The sequence below is a fragment of the Sciurus vulgaris genome (assembly GCF_902686455.1).
Source record: "Sciurus vulgaris genome assembly, chromosome: 14".
NCBI classification, from domain to species: Eukaryota; Metazoa; Chordata; class Mammalia; order Rodentia; family Sciuridae; genus Sciurus; species Sciurus vulgaris.
Window position 1 is genome coordinate 11,768,875 of NC_136475.1, and position 12,221 is coordinate 11,781,095.

Below are 12,221 nucleotides of genomic sequence, written 5' to 3' on the forward strand. Positions count from 1 at the left end.
AAGCTCCAAGATGTGGAGCATCTTGCTCAAGATCACTGGGGACTGCAGGGAAGTTCTTTGCCTGGCTCCAAACACCAGCAGACAGAACCAGAGACTTGCTCACCAGCCAGGACCTGTGACTGGCAGGCCTTGGCCTTGACTTCCCGTCTAGTTCTCCCTCTTAGAGCCTCTGTAGCTTTCTTCACCTGGGAGCCAAAGCAGAGTGTGTAGGGATTCCAAGGCCTATGAGAACAACAGTGAGTAAGGTTCTAGTTTTCTAGTTCTAAGACTCCACTTAGACTCTCCTCCAAGAGGGACTCGAGTGTGTCCCTAGCAGCACACCTTGCTGAAAAAGAGCATCTCTCCTTCCTTCCCCAGGCTGTTCTCCAGTCAATCCTGCTGGGAAGGCTGCCAGCTGATGTCCTTTTTAATTTTTAAAAAATTTTTAAATTTTTTTTGGTGGAAGGAGGTACTGGCGATTGAACTCAGGTCCCTCGACCACTGAGCCACATCCCCAGCCCTATGTTGTATTTTATTTCGAGACAGGGTCTCACTGAGCTGCTTAGGGTCTTGCTTTTGCTGAGGCTGGCTTTGAACTTGGGATCCTGCTGCCTCAGCCTCCCGAGCCGCTGCAATGACAGGTGCGCATCCTGATGTGAGGGCGCAGTGACTCACGATGTCCTTGCCGCTTGATGGGTGCTGGGCTGTGATAGCTGATTCTATTTCCCCTTTACCATTTAAATAATCACCAGATTGCTGTCTTTTTTTTTTTTTAAGTGTATTTTTATTAAGATTTATTTGTTCTAGTTGGTCATATACGACAGCAAAATGCATTCCAGTGGAGGGAGGTTGCTGCCTTTGTGCGAAGTTCCTATATTCCTCTTGGCATGAGAGGCAGCAGAAGCCCTCTGAGCTGCAGGAGGAGGGACGCTTTCCTTCTAGGCCGACCCTGAGGCACGTGAGGTCAAGAGTGGGCGGAGCTTGTCCCATTAGGGAACATTGGAGGGAGCAGGGACACCATCCAGTGGCCTGAAGGTCTACTTCTGCCCTGCACACCCCACCCAGCAGCTGCTTCTCAGAGAAAAGACAGAGCAGGTGAGACCAAAGGAACTGCTATGGCGAGCCTTCCAGCCGCGGAGCTGGCTGTGGGGGACAGTCACGCGACAGGAAGGTCCACAGGCGTTGTCTAAGCTACGCCCACATTTTATTTAATTTTTCTTTGTTCTTTTTAGATCTACATGGCAGCAGAGTGTATTCTGACATATTGTACATACATGCAGTGTGGCTTATCCTAATAGGATCCCACTCTTGTGGTTGCTCGTGACATGGGGTTACACTGGTCGTGTGTTCCATACGAACATGGGGAAGTTCTGTCTGATTCATTCCTCTGTCTTTCCTATTCCCCTCCCCCTGCCTTCCCTTCATTCCCCTTTGTCTAATCCAAGAACTTCTATTCTTCTCTCCCCACCCTCCCTGGTTTTGGGTTAGCATCCACATATCAGAGAGAATATTTGGCCTTTGGCTTTGGGGACTGGCTTATTTCACTTAGCATGATATTCTTGAGTTTCATCTATTAACTGGCAAAAGGAATAATTTCACTCTTCTTTATGACTGAGTAATATTCCATTGTGTATATATACCATAGTTTCCTTATCCATTTATCTGTTGAAGGGCATCTAGATTGGTTCCATAGTTCAGCTATTGTGAATTGAGCTACTATAAACACTGATGTGGCTGTGTCACTGTAGTATGCTGATTTTAAGTCCTTTGGGTGTAAACCAAGGAGTGGGATATCTGGGTCAAATGGTGGTTCCATTCCTAGGTTTCTGAGGAATCTGCAAACAGCTTTCCAGAGTAGTTGCACCAATTCGCAGTCTCGCCAGCCATGTATGAGTGAGCCTTTCCCCACATCCTCGCCAACACTTAATTGTTGCCCGTACTCTTGATAATCGCCATTCTGACTGGAGTGAGATGGACTCTCGGTGTCGTTTTAGTTTGCACTTCTCTGATTGCTAGATGTCCAACATTTTCTTGTGGATTTGCTGACCGATGGCATTCCTTCTTCTGTGTTCAGTTCCTCTGCCCCCGCGTTGCCTGGGTTATTGTTTCGCTGGTGTTAAGAGTTTTGAGGTCCTTGAATGTCCAAGATCAGCGCTCTCTGAGTCGCAGGTGGCAAAGCCCACCCGCTCTCTGTAGCTCGCTCCACGTTCCCGACTGTTTCCTTGACTGTGAAGAAGTTTTTCAGTTCGGCGCCTCCCACTTACGGGTTCCTGGTTTTCACTCTTGTGCTGGAGGAGTCTGCGAGGTGGGTTCCTGAGCCGACTGGCGCCTACCTTCTCCAGGCTCAGGTGAGGGCCTGCGGCTGGAGGAGGCCGGCTCTCAAGCCCCCAGCGGTGTGCCCACGGCCTCTGGCTGCTGCTGACATCGGCCAGTCCGGGCCCTGAGGTCGGGTGGTTTTCTTCCATAACCCTGGGAGGCAGGCGGTCCAGGGCTGCTAGCCCACCGGGTCAGGAGAGCCAGCCGTCCTGTTTCGCCAGTCCTGGAGTGGCTGCCATCCGCAGGTCACCACGGTCACCGCCTGCCTGCCAGAGCACCACCCACCCTTCTGCGTTCCAGGAAAGAGGAAAGAGGGAAAGGTCAAAAAAAAAAAGATGACTGGATGAAGGAGCCGCGGCGCAGATGCAGCCCGAGAAGAGTGGAAACGAGCCATTGGCAGAATCGTGTTAAGCCACATGAGCCAAAGCCAGAAAGCCCAGAGTCGTGGGTCTCCTCTCCTACGGGGAAGCCGGGGAGGGAAAGGGCAAGAGAGGCCGCGGTGGGCATCTGGAGACCCGCGGAGGGAGGCGCGAGGCAAGGGGGACGTCCCGGGGAGGATGATGACCATATTCTGCGGTTCCGTCCTCCTGCGCCCCTGCGCCTGCAGAACGCGGAATCCCACCAGTACGCATCATCCTAACCCCTCAAAAAACCGGGGAAAGGTCATCTGCCAGAGACATAAGCGTCCCTTTAAATAGCATTTCTGTTGGTTTCACCCAAGAATTTCCCTTCTACCTCCTTGGCCATCCCCATATGTTTGGGGGACTTGGGTCTAGTTTGTATGCAGGACATACTTCTTGAGCTGGGTGCCATGATGCACGCCTGTCATGCCAGTGGCTTGGGAGGCTGAGGCAGGAGGATCTCGAATTCAAGGCCAGCCTCAGCAATTTAGTGAGGCCCTAAGCAACTTAGGAGACCCTGTTTCAAAATAAAAAAATAAAAAGGGCTGTGGATGTGCCTTAGTGGTTAAGGGCCTCTGGGTTCAATCCCAGTAGATTAGTATCTATAGATTAGTATCTATCTAATCGGTAGATAAAGAGGGACTAGTAGGAACCTCGCCACAGCCAATGAGAGAAGAGGAGCTGCGGTTCAGAGCCGACTCTCTACCCGAGCTTATGCGCACGATATCCTTGGCAGAGAGTGTTACTCCTATTTATCCTCTGGCCTCACAAAAGGCTCCACCCAGGCCTCCTTTAGCTGGAGGGCTCCAGTATCAAGTTCTAAAATATTTTTAAAGTACTAACTACTCAATAGAGTCCCAAAGACTGAAGAACGTAGCGCTAGGTTGTGTGACATACTGCCAATTGAAGATCAAACGCCAATTATGATACGACATCGTGCAGTGAGAAAATGGGGTCGCCTTTATAACCAGGATCTCCCTGCAGGCTTCTTTTTCCCAAGAAAATCTAATTCTGCCTAGGACTTTTGACAAGGAGGAGAAATGAGGAAGGTGGGCCTGGGAGCCCTGTGACCCCCCATCTTCTGGCCTGTGCTTTGTTCTCTTGAAGCATCTGTGGAGGGATCGCCGCCCAAACTGATCGAGTTCCTTGATGTATCCCAAATCCTTAGAAATCCAGGGATTCCTGCCGCCAGCTCCCAGCCCGGCGCTCGGCCCCTGCAGTACTCGGGAGTTCCCAGCAGATGGCGCACAGCACACGCATGCGCGTTAACCCACCTTTCCGCCGTCAGAAGGCCACTGGACCAAACCGGCAGCTCCTCCCTCCTTCCCCTCTGCTCTTCCCCCTTCTCCCTTTCCCTTCTTTTCTTCCTGTGTTTACAATTCAGCCAACGGCTGAGCTCCGTGCAGGTTGCTGGGGAGATGAACTAGGACAGGGTCCCTGCCTTTGAGGAGCTGAGAGAGTAATAAGAGAGGAAAAGGAGGAGCCAGTCGGAATACAGGGTGACATGCCCGGTCTCTTTGAGCCGCAGCGGCTCGGTTTCTGTTTTGGAGTTGGGCAGACCTGTCTTCTTCAGGAGTCTGTCTTCAGGTCCGTATTCCACACTCTGACCTCGTACAAGCAGCTCAATCTCTTGAAGCTTCAGTTTCCTTATCTGTAAGATGGGGAGAGCAATAGCTCACCCCAGCCTGGTCTCATAAATTTGACATAAAGGTGTCAATGTATCTAAAGCACTTAGCACACAGGTACCCTCAAAGGGCTGGGCCTGGTGGTGCACGCCTGTAATCGCAGCAGCTCGGGAGGCTGAGGCAGGAGGATCACAAGTTTGAGACCAGCCTCAACAACTCAGCAAGGCCCTAAGTGAGTGAGATCTTGTCTCTAAAAAATAAAAAAATAAAAAGGCCTGGGGATGTGGCTCGGTGGTTAAGTGCCTGTGGGTTCAATCCCTGATACCAAAACCAAAACCACACCAAAACCAAACAACCTTGGCTCTAACTGTGTCCTCCTTGCTGCTCACATCAGTGAAATGGGTTTTTGTCCTGCCACAGGGTGTGTCTGTTGGTCCTAGGATGATAAAAGCCCACTTTTGCTGAATGCCTAACCCCGGGGATTCAGCTACCCAGAGGCCTCCAGGTGAGACCTCAGCAGGGGGTGAGCAGGTAAGGAATGGGAACCCTCTGGAGCCGGACGTGGGCAGAGACGGTGGGAAGGTTAAGGCTCTGGGGTGCAGCCCCAGTGGAGCTGCTGACGGCCAGACTGGAGCACCCTGGACATCCCTGGAGCCAGACCTGGGCGACGCTGCTCCCCACGGCCTCCCCTGGCGGGCGGTGGCGTCAAGCTCCTGCTGTGTTTTGGATGTGGTTTGAGGGTGTCCCCATGCGCTTAGGCTCTGGAAGCTTGGGCCCCAGTGTGGCGAAGCGAGAAGCGGTGGGCCTTCAGGGGGCGGGGCCATCAGGGGCGGGGCCTTCAGGAGGTGGGGCCTACGGGGACGTCATGAAGGCGGGTAGGACCTGTGCCCTCAGAAGGGATTCGTGCTGGTCGTGGAGGGTGGGTGGTTATGAAAGAGCAAGACCGGCCCTCCCCCTTCCGCTCCCATGTCATCTCTGCCCGCTGCCTGCGGCCCCTGCTGTGTCGTGAAGTGGCCGAAGGAGCCCTGGCCAAAGGCTGCCCGATCTTGGACTTTCCATTTCCAAAGTTGTGAGCTCAACAAACCTCTTTTCTTTATAAGCAGCCAGATTTAGACATTTTATCACAGCAACAGGAATTGGACTGAGGCGCGGCCTCTGCTGAGCATGGCCTCTGCTGAGCCACCTCCCTTCCTCCCTTGGTGCCTTGTTTCTGCTGCTTGGCCATGTGCCTGCCCTCCTGGGCCACAGAGAGTGTCCCTCTCAGGTCTCAGAGGTCCCGGATTGCCAGGGCCTCACTCTCCCTGGGGACAGAGGGGAGTGACACTCTCCTGCCCGATGGACTGTGGGGGCGTGGCTTGCACGGTGCTGCGGGCTCAGAGCGCCACCGCGGGACTGGGAGGAGGAAGGAGATGGGGCTGGGGACACAGATGTGAGACCCCTTCCCCGGCCCCATGTTCTCCTTGTCCCCAAGCCCTCTACCCCGTAGCTCTCCCCCTCTGGCAGTGCCTGCTGGGTGCCAGGCTGGCTGTGCCCCCAGGTGCTCCTGCACGGCACTGCCTGGCGTCTGCCCTTCCCAGCTGGGCTCTCGGTTCAAGGGCGCGGCTGGCCTTAGGTCAGTCAGATGCAGTGGTCCTGCCTGCGGCTGTGGTCAGGCTAGGGCGGGCCCAGGAGGGCTGGGGTCCAGCTTGGAACGTGCTCGGGGCGGCCATGCCTTGGTGTTTGCCCACCACCGGGGCTACGCCCAAGGCTTGCAGGCCTCCTGTGCTGTGACCCCCCAAAAGTTTACATCCCCACCCACATTACCCCTGCAGGCCCGCAAGAGGGGCAGGTGACACTGACGTGTCCCCCTGTGAATGCATGGGTGGCTTCCTGGTCCAGTCTGTGCTATGTCCTAGTTTGGAAATGACAATCACAACGCGATTAATTGGTAATGGGACCTACTCTAGGCTAAGCACCTTACATCCAAAATTGCTTGGGACCAGAACTGTTTAGGATTTCAGATTTTTTTCCTTCGGATTTTGGAATATTTACGTCTGCATAACCAGGTGTGTGTGTGTGCGCGCGCGTGTGTGTGTACCCGACACACAGACCCCGATGCCATTTTATACAATATATTCAGTGCGTCCGATTCTACCATGACCTCTCCAGGTGAGCTCAGGTGTGGAATTCTGAAGCATCAGGCTGGTGTCTGGAAAGCCCCGGATGTGGAAGCATTTCAGGCTCTGGGTGAGTGACGTCCAACGGGTTGTGATTCTGGGAACCAGTGAGCCGCGCTCCACGGCCAACGGGGGTTGGACCCTGGGCCTCCTCCAGACCCTCGTGGGGCTGTGTCCTCGCACCCAGAGGGACCCACGGAGGGGCACTTCTGGGCCCCTCTGCCCCGAACCTGGCTGTGGCAGGTGCGGGGGTTACGAGCTGGGACGCCCAGGACCCCGGAGTGGCCTCGGCAGAGCTCCGTCTTGGCTGGCTCTCTCCCACCTCCCAGCCAGAGGGGCAGGGGGTCTGGAGGCCACTGGCCTGGGCCCAGATCGCCGGGGCCCTGCTCATCCGACCCCCGGCAGAGACGGTGAGGAAGCACGGCTCCTGCGGGCCCAGGACTCCGGGTTCCTGCCCTCCCCGCTGGTGTACCCAGAAATGGCTCCAATGCCCCGCCAGGGTTCAAAGCAACAGGCATGGTCACGACCTATTTGAGTGCTTCATTTTTTAAAAACATAGCTTCACTCGCGAGTGTATGTCAGTTGCAGCAGAGGCCTCCGGGCCTCCAGGAGCCCCTCCTCGGTCAGGAGCAGCTGGGGGCCCTGCCCTGTCCCGCGTGGGCAGAGGGAGCGTCCCAGGAACAGCTCCGGACGCAGACGCCCTCCCGCCCGCTCACTGGCCCCAAGGCCTGGCTTCAGCCACAGGGTTGGTTCTCTCCCAGAACAGAAGAAAACGTCACCATCCCTCTCCCCGCCCCGTCTGGTGGCTCTGGGTCACAGCTGAGCTTCTAAGGATCCTGCTGTTTGTCACCAGGGCTGCACCAATGGTCATTGCTCTGCTCGGCAGGGCTTTGTGGAAATAAGATCTCTCCTCAAAGGTGCACTTCCGAAACAAAGGAAGGGGCCCTGGCGACACCTCTGGCTGGCTGCAGCACACGTGGCTGTCCCGGAGCCCAGGCCCTTACCCCATGGCGGGGCGCAGGGGCGCAGCTTCGTGCGTGGCTGCCCTGCCGGAGCCGGGTGCCAGCTCTCCTGACGCGGCCTCGCTGCCGCGGTCCCCAGTGCGGGTTCTGGTCCTCAGCTAAGACGCAGACCCGCGCTGCCACCAGCTTGCCTTGCGTTTCTGTGGCTGCCTGCGGTCACAGGGGCTGGCTTCTTTCTCCACACGGAGGTCACCCTGCTGCCCAGGGGAAGCCCCAGTCCTGCACAGATAGCCCTGCCGGCTGCCTGCGGCTCCTGTGACAAACGACCACCAATGTGAAGACCGATAAGAAGAGATTCATCATCTTTCACTTCCAGAGGTCACGAATCCTACCGGGACCTCACGAGGTTAAAGTCAAGATGTCACCAGGAGCCAGGCCCGATGGCACACGCTGTAATCCCAGCTGTTTGGGAGGCTGAGGCAGGAGGATCACAAGTTCAAAGCCAGCCTCAGCAACTTAGTGAGGTCCTAAGCAACTCAGCAAGACCCTGTCTCTAAATCAAATATAAAATAGGGCTGGGGATGTGGCTCCGTGGTTGAGTGCCCCCAAGTTCAATCCCCAGTACCCCCCCAAAAAAGATATCACCAGGGCTGTTTCTTGGGGGGTACAGGGGACATTGGGAGAATCAGTTTGCCTCTTCCAGCTCCTGGAGGCCACCTGCACCCCTCACTCAAGGTCCCTTCCTCTACCTTCAAAGCCAGCAGCAAAACCACTTTCTCTTCTCAGTCACTCCTTTTCTCTCCTGCCTCCTCCTTTCATTTATGAGTTTAAACCAGTCCCCCCCCCCCCCCGCCCCCAGTCTCAATGAGCCTTATCTTTTTTCCCTTTTCATGGAACTGGAGATTGCACCCAGGGTGCTCTACCACTGAGCTACATCCCCAGCCCTCTTTATTTTGACGGTCTTGCTCTAAGTCATGGAGGCTGGCCTCTAACTTGAGATCCTCCAGCCTCAGCCTCCTGAGTTGTTGGTACTGGGCAGGCTCCAGGAGTCCCATATTAATGACCTCTGCAGTTTCTTCTGCCATGTAACATGCACTGGCTGCTTGGGCTGCCTTAACAAAACACTACAGACTGAAGAGTTGAGATAAGAGAAATCCATTTTCTCAAAGTTTTGGAGGCTAGCAGCCCAAGTTGAAGGCGTGGGCAGGATTAGCCTCTCCTGAGACCGAGAAGGCCATCACCTTCTTGCTGTGTTCTCACCTGGTTTTCTCACTGCATGCTTATTCCCGGTCTCTTCCTTTTCTTGCAAGGACACCCGTCAGGTTGGATGGGGCCACCCTGTGACTCCATTTAACCTTGATCACTTCCTTAAAGGCCCTGTCCCTAAATAGAGACATATTCTAAATTACCGGGGGTTGGAGCTTCAAAGTTTGAGTTTGGAGGAACACAATTCAGTTCATACTATAAAAGTACTCACAGGTCCTGGGATGAGGACACGGCCAAGGCTGCCTTCCACTGAGGCCTTGACCCTCAGTCAATCCTCCTTGGCACAGGGTCAAGCGCCAAGCTCTCCAGCTCCTGGCAGTGTGGAAACTGAGAACCCAAGGAGGGCCTTCCCGCAAGTCTCCTGGGTCCAAAGGGCTTCCTGGCCAAGGGAAGCCCACCGGGCCTGGCCCGTGTCCTTGGTCAGCGCCTGGGTGCTAATGCCCTCCCATGTCTGATTTGGTGGCTCCTTCAGGATTCCAGAGGACCTCCTTTCCGGGGGAGCATAAAGGAGGAAGAGGGAGTGGAGTGCCCTGCAGCGCCTGCTGGATCGAGGCCAAGGCTCACACCCTCTCCCTTCTGCACCATCCAGTCTGGACTCTGTTATAGTTTAGGTGTGAGGTGTTCCCTGAACTCAGGAGCGAGATGATGCAAGAAGGTTCAGAGTGAAACCATCAGAAAATGAGGGCCGTAACCTCATCAGGGGATGGATCCTGGAGGGATTAACTGGGTGACAGCTGAAGGCAGGTAGGGCATGGCTGGAGGGGACAGGTCCCTTTGGGGTACATGTATTTGACCCTGAGTGGACAGAGCCCTCTTTGCCTCCCGGAGCCACGTCCTGAGCTGTGTTCCTCCCTTTTGAATGACCTTCTGCCTCTCCTCAGGCCCAGGGCCCTAAAGTCAGCCGACTGTGAACTGAGACCTCTGGAGCTGAGTTCCACACACACTGTTCCCCCTCGAATTGTTCCCTGCAGGTCTTTTGGTCACAGCTGCAAAGAAGCTGACCAGAACAGGCTCCCCTCACCCTCAGCAGCACCTCAGCTGCTCCGGGGGCTCCACTGGTGGGATGGTGTCATGGTTTGGAGGTGAGGTGTCCCCCAAAGCTCACGTGTGAGACATGCAGGAAGGTTCACAGAAGTGACTGGGGTGAGAGCCTTAACTCAGTCGGTGATTAACCCCTAGTGGGACTGCCTGCTAACTGATGTTGGGTGTGGCCGGAGGAGGTGGGGCTGGGGAGGGGCTTCGGGTGTCATGGTAACTGAAGTGGTGGGTGTGGCTACAGGAGGTGGGGGCTGGGGCGTGGCTTCAGGTGCCCTGGTAACTGAAGTGCTAGGTGTGGCTGCAGGAGGTGGGGCTGGGGCGTGGCTCCAGGCGTATAATTTTGCATCTGGAGGGTGGAGTCTCTCTCTCTGCTTTCTGATGATGTGAGCCGCTTCCCTCTGCCACACTCTCCGCCATGATGTTCTGCCTCACCTCCAGCCCCGAGGAATGGAGCTGGACTTCTGTGGACTCAGACCTCTGAAACCAGGAGCCCCCAAATAAACTTTTCCTCCTCTACAGTTGTGCTGGTCGGGTCCTTTAGTCACAGCAGTGAGACAAGCCGGCTAAAACAGATGGCCGAGAGCCTCCTCCTTAAGGTGTGAGCCCCTGGCCTCCAAGCCCTTCTCGGGCTGGGGCTGCTGCACTTGTTCATTACGGCTGGCACACAGCAAGGGCATCCCAAGAGGCACCCCAGGGGCACCTGGGTTCCACCTATATTCCTTTCTTCCTGGGAGTGTGACAGCAGCCCTGGCTCCTCCATCAAGCCAGGGTCACTGTCCTCCATCAGGGGGTGACTCTTAGGGCTTCCTGGTCACCTCAAAGTGCCAGATGGAAATTGCAATATGTCCCTGGGTAAAAACCTCCCTTTGAGAAGCCAGTGAGTGGAATTAGGGAGATGAGAGGTACAAAGGTTCCACCTGGGTCACTAGGAGTAAGTCACCGACCCTTGGCTCCCAGACCCGTGGGTTCTTTCCACTGGGGACACAACACCACGTAAAAGTGCTTGATCCCAAGTGTCTCCTGGACCCTGGAGGATGGCACCCCATCCTTGTAAATCAGCACCTCTGAGCCAGCACCGTGCCATCAACAGGCTGCCCCACTTTCCTCTGATGCCAGCAGCCTGGGTGGCTTGGTGTGTAATATGGCTCCCTGGTGACAGTGACAGCCTGCTCTTACACCTCTGTGGACACCTGGTCATCTGCGATGACAGGTGACATCCAATGCTGATGAGGCGAGCGCTCCGTGGGCACTCTTGCAGTGCTTCTAAAGGAGGCCCTGTGATCAGGAACGTTAAATGTGTGCTCACAGTAAAATTCTGTCAGAACGAACCACTGGCTCTCGCCAGGTGAAATGAATCTACTGTGACCAACTTGCTTCCCAGCTCAGCACTTGGACATTTGTTTGGTGGGAGCAGAAGACCGGCTGACGTCCTCTGAGTCATCCACTCTACTCGGTCACAAAGTGCCTCTTCCAAGGCAGACGCTCTCCAGGAAGCCCCCACATGCAATATGGCCACTGTCTGTGGCTCTCCAACACCCACCCACACCCCAGCACCCACCCCAGATTCCCCAGGCCCGGTCCCTCCATGCTCTGCAGCCAGGCGAGGGTCTGGGCACTGTGAGTCTGTATGGATTCCAACTTCATCAACTTTTCCCCCAAAGTGGATGCCCAGGTGCCGTGCCCCATCTTCTGCTCTTTGGGGGCTTCTCCTCACTACCTCTTTCAAGACCACCCCCGACCAAGGCTGTGTGCAGCTGCCATCGGGTGCTCCTCACCGAGCCCACCTCCCCATCAGCTAAGCCTGGGCATTTCCCTCCTCCTCTGGCCTTACAGACCCCCACAGCTGGGCGTGAACTGATGATGCTCTGGTCCAAGAACGGACAAGACGGAAGGAAGCTGCGGTCTCTCTAGCCTGCTTAGCCCTCTGTCCTGCTTGTGAGTGGCAGCATGAGCCACCTCCATCTTTAGTGGATTCTGGCTGGCCCGCCCTCTCGTATGGCCGGAGGTCTGTCAGAACCCAGCCCATCCTGGGCGTGTGGCTGCATGGCCACAGACGCCTGCAGTCAGGGGTTCTGCCTCTACCAGGGCCCGTGGCCCCAGCAGTGGGGCTCCTGTGAGGCTCTGCTGTAAACCCCCCACTGCATGCTCCCTAGGATTGTGTCACAAAGAACCACGGGCGGGGTGGCTTAAGTGACTGCCACTTACGTTCTCACGGAGTGAGACGGCTGAGATCCAAGTGCCATCAGCGTTGCTTCCTCCTGAGGCATGCTCTTGGCTCCAGGTGGCTGTCACCCACGTCCTCACCTGGATTTCCCTCTCCGCTTCCTAATTCCCTCCAGTGCCACAGGACCAGCTCACCCTCATGACCTCCTGTCCACTCCATCACCTCTGCAAAGACCCCTGCTGCAAGCACGCTCACATGCTGAGCTGCTGCGGACGGACTCCTGTGCCGAGCAGGGGTACAATTTGGGCCATAAT

General features: G+C 55.7%; 1 protein-coding gene across 1 annotated transcript in view; it reads right to left on the minus strand.

Annotated features, from left to right (window-relative positions):
• Positions 1 to 4,303: 4,303 nt before the first annotated feature.
• Positions 4,304 to 12,221, minus strand: part of LONRF2 (LON peptidase N-terminal domain and ring finger 2) — a 60,168-nt gene continuing 52,250 nt past the window's right edge. Inside the window, exon 13 of the mRNA XM_079110263.1 lies at positions 4,304 to 4,347. Within this exon, the coding sequence (XP_078966389.1) occupies positions 4,319 to 4,347 (29 nt within the window). The 3' untranslated portion in view covers positions 4,304 to 4,318. The remainder of the gene's footprint in view (positions 4,348 to 12,221) is intronic.